General features: G+C 44.2%; 1 protein-coding gene across 1 annotated transcript in view; it reads left to right on the top strand.

The window, feature by feature from the left end:
* HS6ST3 (heparan sulfate 6-O-sulfotransferase 3) overlaps nt 1-16,958 on the top strand; it is a gene marked incomplete at both ends in the record, with an annotated part of 639,689 nt that extends 622,731 nt beyond the window's left edge. The window contains one exon of the mRNA XM_082675813.1: nt 16,250-16,958. Within this exon, the coding sequence (XP_082531939.1) occupies nt 16,250-16,958 (709 nt within the window). The remainder of the gene's footprint in view (nt 1-16,249) is intronic.
* Between the last annotated feature and the right edge of the window lie 359 nt (nt 16,959-17,317).

Here is a 17,317-nt window from a genome sequence, read left to right as displayed (position 1 = left end):
GGGGCTCCACCCTTAAGACCTCATCTAAACCTAATCACCTCCCAAGGGACCCATGTCCTAATACCATCCATTACGAGTTAGGGTTTCAACATATGAATTTGGGGGGGGGACACAAACATGCAGCCTATAACATTTTTTGGCTTCCTTTTAGAGGTGGGAAATTCCTTCTCTTTATTTGAGTTATTTTAAGCACACAAATCAAAATGTATTTCAAAGATACGTATATAAACTTGACTAGATGTGCTTTGTCCAAAACCAAAATGCCCCGTGATTTGTTAAGGATCTGGATGTTTCTACCTGCTTGATGCTTGATGCCCCCTCCTCCATAGGGTCTACCTCAGTCCTACCTGCCCTTCTGGCAGGGCAGGACTCTGAGTCAGGACCCAGCTGAGGGCTCTTGTCTGTGCACAGAATCCCTAGATTAAACGTAAATCCCAGGTCATGGCCGGAATGCTTTAACAAGTGTTGTCCCACTAGAAGGGCACTATTCCAGGGGTACACGAATGAGCAAAAGTATATGGGGCAGATGGGATGAATGCGGGAAAGCACAAAAGTAACTTGCAGAGTATCGAAGAGGAAGAATCTAAGCGGAAGTCTGGATTAGATCTGAAAACAACACGATGCTTCCTAGAAGGCGCCCTTTGAAATTCTCAGAAAAGAAAGATTAAGGCACGTTAAGAGGGACTACTGCTTTTCAAATGGAAAATTAAACTTGGGGAAGCACCAGCTCTAAAACTGTAAGTTAAACATCCACGCAGTTTGCACCAAGGTTGGGTTCCATTTGTACTGGGGGCACGTGTCAAGCAGGGTAGGGTGTCGTAAGAGAGAACTTCATTTTCCAGAACACCTCTCCCGGGTGCCTGAGTCAGAGGCAGAACACTGACCTTTCGGAACCAGGAGTTTACTCTATGCTAATTCTTAATTTCAGAAACGAGTGAATGTGAGAGCATGATGTATGGGGACTCTGATCAGGAGTGACAACTGCACTGCCCGAGCCGGTGTCCCTCGTCTTCCTCAGCCCTCCCCCTGGTGCTGAGGTCCAGGACAGCGAGCTGTCTAAAAGAAAGACCACATCCCCGCAATTCCACGGGAGCACTCCTGCCCTATGACAACAGAAGGGTTAGCAATCCTTACCTTTCTTTGGGATTATTTTACCATTAGAGAAAAGGCAGTCAGCAAAGAGTCGTTTCATGTCAAAGCTCAGAGGGGCTTTCTGGGTTTGTACAAGGTGATTTTGATAGCTAGCTAACCTGATGGAATGTTCTGGGAGTGCTTCTGTTCCCATAGTTTCCCTGTGGTAGGGGGTGACAGGTGGTATTCTGTCTTCTGCTGGAGCTTTGGAGAAAGCTACGTTTCCAGTCTGTCCTTAATTGCTGAAACCTTCCATTCTGCCTGTGGGCAGCACTATCTATTATATATCCTATACTATTCTGCCCTATCTTCTAGCTTGAACAGAAAATTAAAATCCCTTCTTTCTTCCAAGTGTCTTTTGTGGTGCAGGCTGTAAACACCGTCAACACCATCAAGCTCTCAGCATGAGTTGAAAACCTCCAGAGCTAATGGCTCCAGCAACTTCCCACTGCCCCAAGAGAGGGTCTGCATTTTAACTTCTGTGTGTCAGCCTCCATGGCTGTTCTGGGGGTGCGTGATGTGACAGAAGGAGGCAGAATAGCCTTTAAAATCCATTGGAGGTCAGTGCATTCCTTTCTATACATAGTGCTTCAGATTCAGTTTTAACCTTTGATGAAATTTGCAGTGTTGGAAATTTTTATGCTAGAGCAGACGCAGGAAATCACAGGTGCAACTCATTTTGGTTTTGACTTACGATCACTGCGGGGCACCTAGAATTTTTATAAGAAAGTCTCTTTAACTTGAGTGTAAAGTGTCAGAAGTCGATAGCTTGTCTCTGTAATGTACATTAATAAGTAATATTGATTGGTGGAAATTAATTACTAGGAAAACAGCTCTTGCTCTTACCTTGTGCTTGGAAAGTTTTGAGGTCCCCCTTGTGGCTAGCATAAACCTAACCTGAAAACAGATGAAAAGAAGCTTTGAGCTGGTTTTTTGTTGCCGTTTCTGTTCATTTTTTCCCCTTTCTTCTCGGTTACATTTGTTTGCTTGCTTTAGGGTTTTGAATTTTTTAAATTTTAGATTAACATCAGCATATTCCACATCATTTCAGTGGAGGACTCAGAGATGGTAGCTGGTGTCAATTTTAAAAGGACAGGCTACTTCTCTTTTATGATTATTAAACTTAGATTCTTATCACCAAGAGAAATAATAAATGCAGAGGGGACATGTTTGGGAAAGTTCACAAAACAAGGGAATTGCAGTTGCATTATTCCATTTCTTAAGGGATGCCTCCTCTTTATTTTATTTATTTTATTTTTTTGCAGTACGCGGGCCTCTCACTGTTGTGGCCTCTCCCGTTGCGGAGCACAGGCTCCGGACGCGCAGGCTCAGTGGCCATGGCTCACGGGCCCAGCCGCTCCGCGGCAGGTGGGATCTTCCCGGACCGGGGTGCACGAACCCGTGTCCCCTGCATCGGCAGGCGGACTCTCAACCGCTGCGCCACCAGGGAAGCCCCTCCTCTTTATTTTTAATCCAGGTATTGATCGCCCAAAGGGAGATGCCATCTCTAGCACAGCCCCAAGCTACATTATTTTGAACATCTTAAAGCTTGTTATCTCTGATTTACATATAGCAGAGGAAAGTGGGAAAATAAGTATCCTTGTTTGAGTGTTTTAAAATCTCTGTGAATACTGAAAGCTATTATTTCTCTGATGCTTCAATCACGCCTCAAGAAAAATATTTGCAACTTCAGGTCACTGTGCTCCACACTTGAATTGGCGAAGGGAACACCCAAGGCAAAGTTGAGACAGAACCGATTGATTTTCTTTTCTGGGAGATTTAAACTATGGTGCATATATTTTTCTAAATTTCTGTCATTGCATTATTAATTAGGCAGAATTACAGCTGTACTTCCGAACCCACTGCAGCTGAAAGATGTCATTGAGTGTCCATGTGGTAAGCTGGGCTTCTGGAAGGAACTCGGGCTCTTATTGTGAATAAGTGGATTTTGGAGAGAACCTGATTAGGGCTCCGAGTTACTTCCAGCATAATTTGGTTTCTCCTAGATTAGTTTGTGGAGTGGCATTGGCATCTGGTCACAGATGAATCACTAGCCCTGCCTTTTATTCCTACCACCAAGGAAAATGTCATGCATGTGAGCTTAAGAAGAAAAAGAAAAGGAAAAATGAAAGGGAAAACCTCTGGTGTTTGGGCCTCGATAGAACCTATGAAAGTTAAAGATGGTGTCTAGTCTATTTCCCCTTCGATGCACAGGTGTAATTAGCACAAACTGCAGTTACGTGGCTTTGTAGGAGTGAAAAAGAAGACTGTGGTGTGCAGGTAACACTGGCCAAGGAATCACTTTATTCTTCAGGAACTGAAGAAAATTTCAAGCTCTAACACCATCTTTCTTGATCTTTTGGGCAAGATCCTTTAAGAATATGCATAAATCGGGCTTCCCTGGTGGTGCAGCAGTTGAGAGTCTGCCTGCTGATGCAGGGGACACGGGTTCGTGCCCCGGTCCAAGATCCCACGTGCCGCAGAGCAGCTGGGCCCGTGAGCCATGGGCGCTGAGCTTGCGCGTCTGGAGCCTGTGCTCCGCAATGGGAGAGGCCACAACAGTGAGAGGCCCGTGTACCACAAAAGAAAAAATAATAATAAGAAGAATATGCATAAATCTACAAGGATTGCATCAGAAGGACCAAGGTTCCATCTAAATAAGCTCCTACTGGCCCAAAATTAGATAATTTGAACATCAGTAGGGATAATGTATTGAATGTATTGAATAATGACTGCAGTGTATTGAAACTCATTCTATATGTTTAGATGCATGAGCTCGTAATGATATTAAAACAAACAAGCAAACCAACCTTGACAAAAACCCCTTTGGAGGATTCTAGGAAAGCAAACTGTTATTTTGAAAACCAGTACATAGAACGAGTCAAACATTCATCTGCCTTGGAGTATCAGATAGTTAATGGGGGAAGTTTGTCTTCATAGAAGCGTGGCAGCTGAAAACTGAAGAAGAAAGGATATTCTGACTGTCACCATTTGCAGTCCTCTAACGGATGATCACCAATGGCTGTGGTACCACAAAAGGGCAGACCACCAGGTATTAGTGCCTCCAGATTGAAGTGCACAGCACTGCCTCTGTAGAAGCACGAGCTTGTTATTTCAGAATGATTATCTTCCACAACTTTAAATGCTACCTGAGGGTGTATCCATGTCTTGGCATTTCTGGCTATTTCTTCTGGGTCCCCCTTTTCAGTGGGTTTCAAGGAGAAAATGAGCTAATGTACAAACCAGTGAAACCCCAAATGTAGAATAATGAGCTCATGACATGTTTTCTTTCTAACTCTTAACTACATTTGGGCAAAATAAGACGACTCCACAGTCAGCTCTTGCGATCAGGCTGTGTCTTGTGCACCGTTACACCCCGAGAATCTAACATAGTGTTTGGCATCAAATACATAATCAACAGGTATTTTTAGATAAACAAATAAGCTAGTCTAGTAGCTGAAAGAAAAAGGAAAGTCTCAGCTTCACTAGTTGTTTGATCTCAGGAACATCCTTTCATATCTGTGAGCATCAGTTCCTTCATCTGTAAATTCTGCCTCTGATATGATTTTGTACTGAGAACCAAGTGAAATAATGGATGAGGAAAGTGTTTTGAAAACCATAAGTATGTTATACAAATAGAAAAGCGCTATCAGCTGGTTTTTTTAATTATTAACACAGCTTGTTCAATATTTAAAATTTCACTGTATTGGGTAGTTTCTGAGGCTCTGACATTCATGGAAAAAGGGAAATTTTTTTTTTTTTTTTTTTGGCGGTACGCGGGCCTCTCACTGTCGTGGCCTCTCCCATTGCGTAGCACAGGCTCCGGACGCGCAGGCTCAGTGGCCATGGCTCACGGGCCCAGCCACTCTGCGGCACGTGGGATCTTCCCAGACCGGGGCACGAACCCTCGTCCCCTGCATCGGCAGGCGGACTCTCAACCACTGCGCCACCAGGGACGCCCGAGAAAGGGAAATTTTTGAAGTGGAGGGTGTGCACTATGCTGAGAGTCTGCTTCTCAGCTACTGCTGGACCCTTTATGGTCATTAGTTTAGTCATTAAGTCCCACAACCCTATGAAGTAAGCATTTATACCCTGGCTATTTAGATGAGGAAACTAAGGCCCCCAGAGGTCATATAAGCTAACCAGCTCACCCCAAACGTGAGATGGACCTGACATAGAAACCAGATCTTTCTAACTTTAAACTTATTTTCCTTCCACAGCGCCTTAGGTGATGCTCCCAACATGTCTGAAATTTTGTGTTCATGCTCCGTTCGAATGGTAGAGCTTGACTTGCATTTTCCTCGAATCTTCTCTTCCTGAATAAAGGCATCAGAACAGCCAACTTCAGGATCCAGTAACCTTTCTGGGACACAGTTCTGAGTCTTTGTAGCATTGTGTTTAAAAAGACCTATTTTAAAACCAGGAACAGAATGATGGCGTTGCGTGAGGTTTGGCTGTATCTGGATTCCCTTGCATCGCTATTTCTAACCACCCTTTACTGTTCTGATACCCTTTACTGTCCTGATACGACTGCAGCTTTGGGCTTCCAGGTTACCTGGGAGTGTTAAAAACGCATGGAACTGCAGTAATTCCCACTTGTCTCTAACACCCTTCCCTCAAGCGTGAATTTGTTATGTAGTTGTGAGGGAGCTCAGGAAAACTGTGTTTAGGACTTTTGCCAAGTTCTAAGCATCTAAGAGAGCCTCTGACCCTGAGAGGGGACAGGTACGCCTGCCTCCCCGGCCCCTGCCATGTGCTGCCTCGCTCCCATCGACCCACAGGCAAACACAAATCCCTCACTCTGAGTTGCTTATTTTGCTTCCGGAGCTTTGACTTCAACCAAAGCCTGGACCCCTGCAGCAGTAAGTCGCAAAGTATCTCTAAGACAGCCTGCCACTTACAAGATGATGGAAGAGACTGTGGGAACTCTCATCACTTTGTGAAATTTCAGATATCATCTAAAAGCCTGTGTAACTCAAAGGGTTATTTTGATGACCAAATTGATTAGTGGAAGTCCTTAGAACTGTACTTGGACATAGTATGCACTCAGTAAATGTTAGCCATTATTATTATTGCTATTAGTACCAATTTTTCTTTCAATAGATACACTGAATTTAAAAATTCAATAAAAATTTCCATTTTTGTTTTAATACCTAAAGCATTTAGAACTGTACTTGGACACAGTAGGTACTCAATAAATGTTAGCCATTATTATTATTGCTATTAATATCCATTTTTATTTCACACGGAACTTTCCGTATTTTAAGTTAGCTTGCTTTTAATCATTGCTTGGGGGATGACCTTCAAGGCACTCTTTCTTTGAGAACTGGCAAGGGATGGAATCAGGTGGGGAATCTCTCAAGTATTTTGTTGAATATGCTAAAATGATTGCCCAGTCCTGAGAGCAGAATCTAGGAAAATCCTAACCCAAAAGAATCTCTCATGGCAGAATATGGCAAAATCTGGACACAGAAGTTTTATTTTTCAGTTTTGTGATGTTTTAGGAACACCTGTATCAAAGCTGCCAGATATAAACCTAAATGTCAAAACATGTGCCTTGTCCTTGAATGTCCTGATTGACTACTTTTCCTTTCCAACTTGGCTGCTACAAAACAATGGCAATGAAGACACCTCCTCGCTCCTACCCTGTAATTCTCACATTCCCGAAAAGCAGCGCCTGAGCAATTAGCTAAAGAGCAAGCACGACTGAACACGCGCGGCCTAATAACACAATCTGAGTGTACTATCTGGTGTTCTGCTTTGCCTGGCTGGGAGTAGAGCTGTGAGTGAGATTGAATTAGGCCTTATCTCACTCTGGGGCGGCTCCAGGCTTCAGGTGGATGCCCGCATGCATAAACCACAGCTTTGCAGAGCAGAGCGCCTGGAAACGTCCTCGTGCCCAAGTCCCAGCGCGGCAACGCAAAGCAGGGCGCCTCTGAACCAAATAATCACAGAAGTGCCTGAATAATGCATGAGAGCAGGACCCTCCCTGGCACATTTGAAACTGTACTGGGAGAACTGTACTCAGCAAGCTAGCAGAAACACGTCCCTGGAACATGCATTTCCTGAAATTTATTCTTGTAGCAGCCACTTGGGGGAAACTGAAAGCAAACATGACAACGAAAATCATGGCATTTCTGTGAGTCTGAGGCCCCTAGGATTTGTGTCAATATTAAGAAGCAATGTGACAAGATTTAAAATGTTATCTTATTGATAAATACTACTTCTTCCTCTGGGGAATTTGGGGGGTGGACTGATCCTCGTGGAGAAATGACCAGTATCGTCCGGAAACCTCTATTTCTTGCTTTTGTGTGGTTGGTTTAGTAACATGTGCAGCTTCCCATTATTAAAGTTAGCTGATGCCTAGACTTGCAGAAAAGCTCCATCTCAAGAGGCTGTTTCTGTGAGGACCGGCCCTGAACATAATCAGGTAATGCACTTCCCTCTTTCTGATCTAGATGTCGGCTTTAATATAGCTGCAGTGTTGATGAGTGGGATTTGATTCCACAAATGTTTAGCCTCTAATTTGATATTCCAGCTACTCATTAAGTGTAAAATAAATCTTTTAGGAAGTATGTTTCCTCACCACCACGTCACAAACCCCGCCTGGCTGTCCTGGAATGTCCATCTTAGGCTCATGATCTGAACAGGGCATCTTCCTGGTCCAGCTGGGAGGAGGGAGAGCCAGGAGCCTGTTTCATGACCTTCCCTTGACTTTCAAGTAGACTTGTTTCCTGGCACCCGGAGATGTCAGACCTCATGGAAGGGCCCTGTCTTCACCTATGCTGACCGTGGTCGGCTATATTTCAGCATTGTAATGATGAAATGAGGGCAATTCTCTCGGCTCAGAAATTCTGTTCCTAGCAATTTAGTCACTGCACAAATACTTATGGTTTAGGATGATTCATCAGATTATTGTTTATAGTAGCCCCCACTGCAAACAGAATCAGCTAAATTGTCCAAAACTGGGAGATGGGTCACATAAATTCTGGGACATCCGTAATTGGAATAGTATGCTCTTAAGGAAGAACATTAAATAAAATGGAAAATATATCCCCCTTGTATTTTTAAGTTTAAAATACATGTTAAAAATATAATGTACAGTATGATCTCAAATCTGTAAAAGAAAGAAATAGATATTTAACTGTGGTTATATCCAAGTGAAGTAATTATAAGTAATTTTCATCTTCTTCTTTTTTTACGGTTCTGCATTGCTCATACTTTCCATAATGACAGTGTGTTGCATTAATTGTCACTGGGGTTTGGGGGTGGGGATTAATGATTTGAAAAAAAAGACCAGCTACAACCAAAGTATTCTCCCTTTAATGTTACCAGGTACACAGGGAAGAAAAGGGATGGAGAGCCCCTCCCCTCCTGAGGGAAGCACAATGGGCTTTCCTCTCCCCAATATCTTACCAACTGAAAAGTGTCAAGATCTCTGGGTAATAAGTAAGATAAAACATGCCTTAGTCAAAAGGGTCTGGCTGCTTTGTAAGTCAGTCACTGTCAGGGAGGAGGTGAGGACGGCAGCTTGGTAGGGGATGCAGGGTTTCTGGATGAAGTAAGATAAGAACATGTGAATGTTTCCATTTTCTCATCACAATGCCCGACATCCTTGGGACCAATTGCTCTGACACACACCATTGTCAGCCCCCGAAAGTTCTTTATTACAACACTTAACAATCATCGTCCCCAATTTCCCATTTGCTTAGAACATCATTCTTAAATTCCTTAATTTGTTTTCAAGGCTCGAATAAAAAGCCCTTTCATCGCTCTGTCAAAGGGCAGTCTGATTGCCAAGCTCTAAGTGCCGTGATTCCCCCTATCAGATACAGAATAGTGCAGATAATACTCTACTGAGATAATGAAGAATGGGCAGCCCATAATGAGTGTGCAGCTCTAAAGAGAGTCAAGAAATTAATTCCATTCTGAGAATTTGGAAAATGACTCCTGCACACAATACAGCAGGGTGGAGGGAGAGCTAAGTTTCACTTTTTAAAAATGCACACATCAGCTTGTGTTTAAGATGGACTGGTTGTCTGTGCCTACTCCCTGGTGAGGACCAAAGAGCTCCTTCAGATGCCCCCAAGGCCACCTTACAGTCACTCGTGGTGTTCTTTTGTGAGACGCTGAACTTTGGCAAAACTTGATTATATGTAGAGAAAACTCATCTCAAAGTCTGCAGGGCAAGAGGAAGGAGGAAAGATTATTTCCTATACATTTCACAAGGTCTAGGCTAAGGGAAATCATTAGCCTGGGCTAATTCTGTTGGCTAAGGCACCAACAGAAGTTTCCCGGGGACAATCACCATGAGAATTCCTAAAACAGTGGCTGATAAAATGTATCTAGTTTTTAATTCCATGAACATTGGACAACTGAACATCCATGATGTACAAGGTGATGTATCATATGCTCTGGAGGCTGAAGGATGAGTAAGACATAAAGCCAGTTCAAGGGATAAGATATTCACTGGTCCCGGAATGAAGATAAAAGCATGAGCGGCACATGTTTCAGCAGGTGGGGATGAGGGAGAGGATCCCTTCTGCTGAGGACATCAAAGGAGGCTGATGGGAGGAGTTTCTAGTTGAACTGGTTTTTAGGAATGCTTCGAACTGTGGATTGTGGAGATGTTAACTGTGTTACTTGATTTTACAAGAGGTAAGCTGGTGGTGGAAGGAATATACTTATTAACCCTCCTTGTGAACCTGGCATCTTGTAGCTTCCTTCAAATATGTTCTCACTGGACAGGCATGTCATAGCCTCATGGAAGTGAATATTTTTTAATCACCACAGGCACAGTGATTCCAGGGACTTCTATGACGCGCATACCAGCACTGCCTGTTTTACATCACAGAATTGAAAGGGAAGGATTAGATAGAAGGAAGAAGGGAATACGGAGGAGGAAAAGGTAGTTTAGAGGAAGCTGAGGAAGAGGAACAAATGGTGAAGGTTGGGTGTGTGATAGTTCTTCAGTTCTGATTCTTTCTCATCAGTACCCACGGTTCTGGGTTCTTCCCTGCTGGCCTCTCACCATGGCTGTCCAATGTCTGTCCTGGTCTCTGCCTACATTTATCCATCCCAAACTCTGTTGCTCCGTGCGTCTTCCTAAATCAACACTTTTCCTATTTTAGCAATTCACAGGTGCACGTAGAGCCCATGACAATTGGGCCTCAGCCTCCTGTTCTAGCTTATGTCCCTCTTTTCATTCAGTCATTTATTGACCAAACCTTCAGTGAAATGCACAACATGAACTTCCTGGTCTCATTAGGCCACTCTGCTCTCTGTACCTTCTGAAATATTCTCTTAAATATTCTTTGTCTACTGCTTACCTCCATGACTTGCTAATCCATGCCTCTTTTTCTAATCTACCACTTTTACACCTACAATACTTGAGTACGTTCTATTTTTTTTTTATTCTCCACATTTCCTAGAGCAGCTCCTTACATACAACAAACCCTCAATAAGCATGTGTTAATTAACTGACTTGCTAATTAAAAAAATGAGCAATTATACAATAAACTGCTTGTTGAAATACAGGTTCTTGAAGCAGAGGGGAAGAAAACTACTAAGTTTAACATTAAAAAAACTCATTTCTATTAATTATCTGGTGTATGAAATACTCTGCTTTTTACCCAAAGTCTGTATTGACTGTCTCTCTCTCTCCCTCTCTATCTCTCTCTCTGCCTATCAACCATCACAATCAAATGATGGATGTATTAGAAGATTATATGCATTTTTATTCTTTTCACACATTTTGGACATTCAAAAATAATGTCAGATTAGTTTTTAGGGGAGAAAAGAAGGGTCTATTTATCAAAGGCAATATTAACCTTAGTCATTAAAATACACTTATCTTGTATGAAGGTCACTTCTTTTCCGCAGCATCGTTTATTGAATGCCTGCAGAGAGCAGGATTTGTGGAGGTGTCATGGGACACCAGGCCTAAGGTCCAGTGGTCAAAGAGGAACTTAAAGGGTAGATGTGACCAAGACTTTCATACGCACGTTAAAAGCACAGTAAGTGATGCAGTAAATCCTCGAGGCCAGAAAGGTCAGAGGAGATGGAAATGAGGCTTGAGCTGGGCCGGGAAAGACGAGCAGGATGCAGATGAGTGAAGGAAAAGGCAAAGACTGAGGGAAGGCAGTCATGTCCTTGTGCTGTGTTTAGAATTTTTTAATAGGATTACCTTACTGCAGAGCAAGAGACTGAAAAGTGTGTGTTCCGTGTATTTGTGTTTTTGTAAGCCATGATGGTCCCTGTGATAATCATCAGTTAAAATAATTATTGAACTGGGCTTCCCTGGTGGTACAGTGGTTGAGAGTCCGCCTGCCGATGCAGGGCACACGGGTTCGTGCCCCGGTCCGGGAGGATCCTACGTGCCGCGGAGCGGCTGGGCCCGTGAGCCATGGCCGCTGAGCCTGTGCGTCTGGAGCCTGTGCTCCGCGGCGGGAGAGGCCGCAGTGGCGGGAGGCCCGCGTACCGAAAACAAAACAAAACAAAACAAAATAATCATTGAACTACCCAAGGTGTCCCGTCCCCTAATGCCCCTGAGTACACAGGGCTTTGCCATCATTACCCTGAGGCCACAAGAATAACAATTCTAAAGAGTTGTAATTGTGTTTCAGACATTCGTAAATGAATTCGCCCAAACTCTCAATGAAGCAGGTGGCAAATGGAAGATGTGCTGTCAGCACGCTGTCCCTGAGACAGAAAAAGTTATCGTCTTTGGGATCGTTCAGGTCCAGGCAGAGCAGTCCCTTAACTTGTTGGTTAGCATTTCTCCCACTTTACCAGAATCACTGGGTGCCTGAGATCTCCTCGAGGACAATGTCTTAGTGATCTCGGGGTCCCCACTGCCTAGCCCCAGTGTGTGGCAAATACCAGGGGCTCAATCAATGTTTGGAGAATTACCAGGTGAGTGAATGGATGGATGAAAGGAGGAAATAATAGTTTGCTTATTAATGTTTCCAAAAGCTGGGGAAAGTTTAACTGCCAGGACAAGTGTTGGAACAGATGAGACTCTGCCTCAGCTTAGGAGGTTGAGTTAAAAGGGACGGGTGTTGGGCTTCCCTGGTGGTGCAGTGATTGGGAGTCCGCCTGCTGATGCAGGGGACACGGGTTCGTGCCCCGGTCTGGGAGGATCCCACATGCCGCAGAGCGGCTGGGCCCGTGAGCCATGGCCGCTGGGCCTGCGCGTCCGGAGCCTGTGCTCCGCGGCGGGAGGGGCCGCAGCGGCGAGAGGCCCGCGTACCGCAAAAAAAAAAAAAAAAAAAAAAAGAGACGGGTGTTGATGAGAGCCTCTGTATGTGGCCACATGGCCTTTGCTTGGGAGCTGCTTCTCTTTCTTCTCTGGTCTCTGTTTTACCCTCCATTGTGCTGTTGAACAATTAACGTTTGAAAAGGAAAGTTGCAGATTTCAGAGTATTTTAAGAATTTTCCTTAGTTTGGGATAGATTGGAAGTTTGGGATTGACATGTACACACTGCTGTATTCAAAACAGATAATCAACAAGGACTGTATAGCACAGAGAACTCTGTTCAATATTCTGTAATTACCTAAATGGGAAAAGAATTTGAAAAAGAATAGACACAGGTATATGTATAACTGGATCACTTTGCCGTATACCTGAAACTAACACAACACTGTTAATCAACTATAACCCAATGTAAAATAAAAAATTTTTTAATAAAATATTTTGTATTTTCTAAAAAAAAAAAAGAATTTTCTTAGAAACTAAATTGGGAGTTATGGGAGCAGAAGAAAATGAGTTTCCGTTGTTAGGGAGCAGGGAAGAGAGTCATGAAACTGGAGTGAAGATTGTACACAGTGAAGGTTGGGCGTGTGGCCTGGAGGTAGACATCATTTCATCAATGACTTTTGCAGTTTTCTGTCTGATAGTAGAGGAGCAAATGAAAGTAGAGAAAAAAATAGAGATGAGAAAAAATGCTTTTAATGAATCAAATTGTGTTTTCTTCTTCAATAATTAGGTGTTCTTCAACCCTAGTTTCTTTTTACTATTATTCTAGCTTTCTATTTTGACTGCTTTGCAAGATTGAGACAAACAAATAAAACATACATGAGAATATGTCTGACTAAAGCAATACCCAAATGCCATTAGGCACTTGGTTCCAGAACCATGAGATGGGACAACTTTGTACTTCATCAATATGAATGTTGCCCTAGTCCATTTTTGTGTCTTGATGTCAGAGTTTGTTTTCGTTACAAATGGACCTCTGTCCTATTTGGCTAGTAGAACCTGCAGACATTTGGGGCTTATTTTACTCATGTAAACAGCACTCTACAACTTAGCTAGTCTTTGTTAAATGCAGTGTTACCTTGAATAAAGTTAAATTTGAAACCAAGATCATTTTAAAATGTAAGCTAGTTTCAGTTAGCTTTGAGACCATGTGGAGTCCAATGCAAAGAAAGCACAGGGAACTGTATGGCCAGTTAATTTTCCCAAGTGAAACCAAAGCCTCTCAGGTTCCAGCAGCAAGTTCCAGTTAACCCTTTATGTCACAAACTGTTGTAATTCCCAGCCCTAAAATCCTCCAGCTCTTATGATTATTTTAAAATCTGGATTATGTCTAAATTTGAGACACATAAATGGGGTTGAGTCTTATCGATCGATAGTCATCATCTTTCTTGTTTAAATCCTCTTTTGTGTTTTCCGTTTTGTCCAATTAACAAGGGAACTTACAGATTTCCCATCTGTGATCTTTTTTGTTTTCCCTGCGGTACGCGGGCCCCTCACTGTTGTGGCCTCTCCCGTTGCGGAGCACAGGCTCCGGATGCGCAGGCTCAGCGGCCATGGCTCACGGGCCCAGCCGCTCCACGGCACGTGGGATCTTCCCGGACCGGGGCACAAACCCGCGTCCCCTGCATCGGCAGACGGACTCTCAACCACTGGGCCACCAGGGAAGCCCCCCCATCTGTGATCTTATTTGAACATTCAAAAATCTGTCTGGGGCTTCCCTGGTGGCACAGTTTTAGTCTGCCCAGGGGCACCCTGAGTGTCACCGCTGGTGATGAAGGTGGGCTGGGCAGCCCATTCCATTGGCGGCTGCTCAAAGGACGAGAACGATTTTCCTTACTTGGAATCAATGTTTGCTTTCCTCTAACGCCTACTGCTGTGTCTTTTTTTTAAAAAAAACATCTTTATTGGAGTATAATTGCTTTACATTGTTGTGTTAGTTTCTGCTGTATAACAAAGTGAATCAGCTATACGTACACATATATCCCCATATCCCTTCCCTCTTGTGTCTCCCTCCCTCCCACCCTCCCTATCCCACCCCTCTAGGTGGTCACAAAGCACAGAGCTATCTCCCTGTGCTCTGCGGCTGCTTCCCACTAGCTATCTATTTTACATTTGGTAGTGTATATATGTCCATGCCACTCTCTCACTTCGTCCCAGCTTACCCTTCCCCCTCCCCGTGTCCTCAAGTCCATTCTCTACGTCTGCATCTTTATTCCTGTCCTTCCCCTAGGTTCTTCAGAACCATTTTTTTTTTTTTAGATTCCATATATATGTGTTAGCATAATGAGGTATCACCTCACACCAGTCAGAATGGCCATTATCAAAAAATCTACAAACAATAAATGCTGGAGAGGGTGTGGAGAAAAGGGAACATTCCTGCACTGTTGGTGGGAATGTAAATTGATACAGCCACTACGGAGAACAGTATGGAGGTTCCTTAAAAAACTAAAAATAGAACTACCATATGGCCCAGCAATCCCACTACTGGGCATATACCCTGAGAAAACTATAATTCAAAAAGAGTCATGTACCACAATGTTCATTGCAGCTCTATTTACAATAGCCAGGACATGGAAGCAACCTAAGTGTCCGTTGACAGACAAATGGATAAAGAAAATGTGGCACGTATGTACAATGGAATAGTACTCAGCCATAAAAAGAAACGAAACTGAGTCATTTGTAGTGAGGTGGATGGACCTAGAGTCTGTCATACAGAGTGAAGTAAGTCAGAAAGAGAAAAACAAATACCGTATGCTAACACATGTATACTGCTGTGTCTTTATCTGTCGACTTTTCCACATCTCTTCTGGCCTCTTCACACCTCTCTTGCCCTTTTGAGCCAGTGGTGCCCTAATCTTTACCTGATCATTCTGAAGCTAGCCGTTTATAAAATGTATCTCTTCTCAATGTTCCAATAGATGCCATTAGATGAGATGAAACCTGTGATTATAATAACCACCACACCTGACAATTCGTAGGCATTCAATAAATATTAGTTACATTTTTGTTTTTAAAATATCAATATGGTGCCCAGGAAAGCACAGAAGCTTTGAAATCAAATAGGCCTAAATTTTATTGCATCAAATATTAATTTGCTCTAGGATCTTGGGCTGTAGTTTTCACCTTTCTCAGTCTCTGTGTTCTCAGCTTTTTTTAAAAAAGTCATGATAAAACCCATTTTACAAAGTTCTGTTGAAGGTGATCTGTGCCAGTATCCATAAAGTACCCAGCCCAGTTTCTAGCACACAGTAACTGCTCAGTAAATATTAGTGTCCACACACAACACATCCTTCCCCTACCCCACCCACCTCTTAACCCAGAACACCCCTGTGAACAGGAAAGATTAAGGAGACTTGGCTTCCAGCTTTGCTCTTTCTAGTCACATGACTTTGGGGAAATCATCCTAACCCCCTTGCACTGTTTCCCTATCAAATAGTCCCCCGTGTCTACTACAAAGGTTCCTTTTAAGGATCAAATAAAATATCAGATGGGTGATAAAGTTCAACAAACGTGGCGTGTTCTCTTAATGTAAGGTATTGTTATTGCTGGTAGTGATTGAACAGTGAATGATTGCTGAATGAATTATTGCTGATCGATTCTCCCAACTTCGCCCCTCCCCACCCTGGAGCAGAAAGAAAAAACCCAGCAAATAGTACTGAAAACCGATTCATGCGTGTTTGTATCGTAGAAACACGCACATAGGGGAACATGGCCCGACAGGTGCAAATCCAGGCAGATATTGTCACGTGACCATCTGGCAGAAAAACCCATTGAGTCAATGCTGATACAGACGCTACAGAGGCGCGGGGTCCCAGGGTTATAGTTACGGCGGACTGACGCTCTTCGTCTAATCTCTTCCAGGAATTTCTATTACATCACCATGTTGCGGGATCCGGTGTCCCGGTACCTGAGCGAGTGGAAACACGTCCAGAGAGGGGCCACGTGGAAAACCTCCCTCCACGTGTGCGATGGGAGGAGCCCCACCCCTGATGAGCTGCCTACCTGCTACCCCGGGGACGACTGGTCTGGGGTCAGCCTACGGGAATTCATGGATTGCACCTACAACCTGGCTAACAACCGCCAGGTGCGCATGCTGGCCGACCTCAGCCTGGTGGGCTGCTACAATTTGACTTTCATGAACGAGAGCGAGAGGAACGCCATCCTGCTGCAGAGCGCCAAGAGCAACCTGAAGAACATGGCTTTCTTCGGGCTCACGGAGTTCCAGCGGAAGACGCAATTTCTCTTTGAGAGGACATTCAACCTCAAGTTCATCTCCCCCTTCACGCAGTTCAACGTCACGCGGGCTTCCAACGTGGAGATAAACGACGGTGCCCGCCAGCGCATCGAGGAGCTCAACTTCTTGGACGTGCAGCTGTACGCGTACGCGAAGGATCTCTTCCAGCAGCGCTACCACCGTACCAAGCAGCTGGAGCGCCAGAGGGACCGGCAAAAGAGGCGCGGGGAGCGGAGGCTGCAGCGGGAGCACAGGGGCCGCCGGTGGCCCAGACAGGACGGGAACCCAGAGGGGGCAGTCACGGAGGACTACAACAGCCAGGTGGTGAGATGGTGACCCCCTGCCCTCCCCTCCTCTCCACGGGAGGGGGAGCATTAACCGGGGCACTGCCCTACCTTGGAGAATGTGGGACCATGCTGAGGACGTCTGGCTGGCTGTAGGTGGCTTGATTGGGTCCCCTGCTTCCTCTTTGTCTTCACCTTTATCCAGCTGGAGATGATCCGTCTTCTTCTTTTTCTCCTGACATTTTTCAGTCTGTGATATTAAGTAGGGTAGGAATGCATCCAATAATAGACCGCTTTAGAAGGTCAAGGGGAGAAGCACCAAAAAGGAAAGAGCCCTTGGGATCTTTTATTTTTGCGGCGGTGGCGGCATAGGTTATAGTTTGGGCAACTGGAACCCACCAAAGGCACACG

Source organism: Grampus griseus (assembly GCF_964374135.1).
Source record: "Grampus griseus genome assembly, chromosome: 18".
NCBI classification, from domain to species: domain Eukaryota; kingdom Metazoa; phylum Chordata; class Mammalia; order Artiodactyla; family Delphinidae; genus Grampus; species Grampus griseus.
This window is presented reverse-complemented; position numbering and strand designations above follow the sequence as displayed.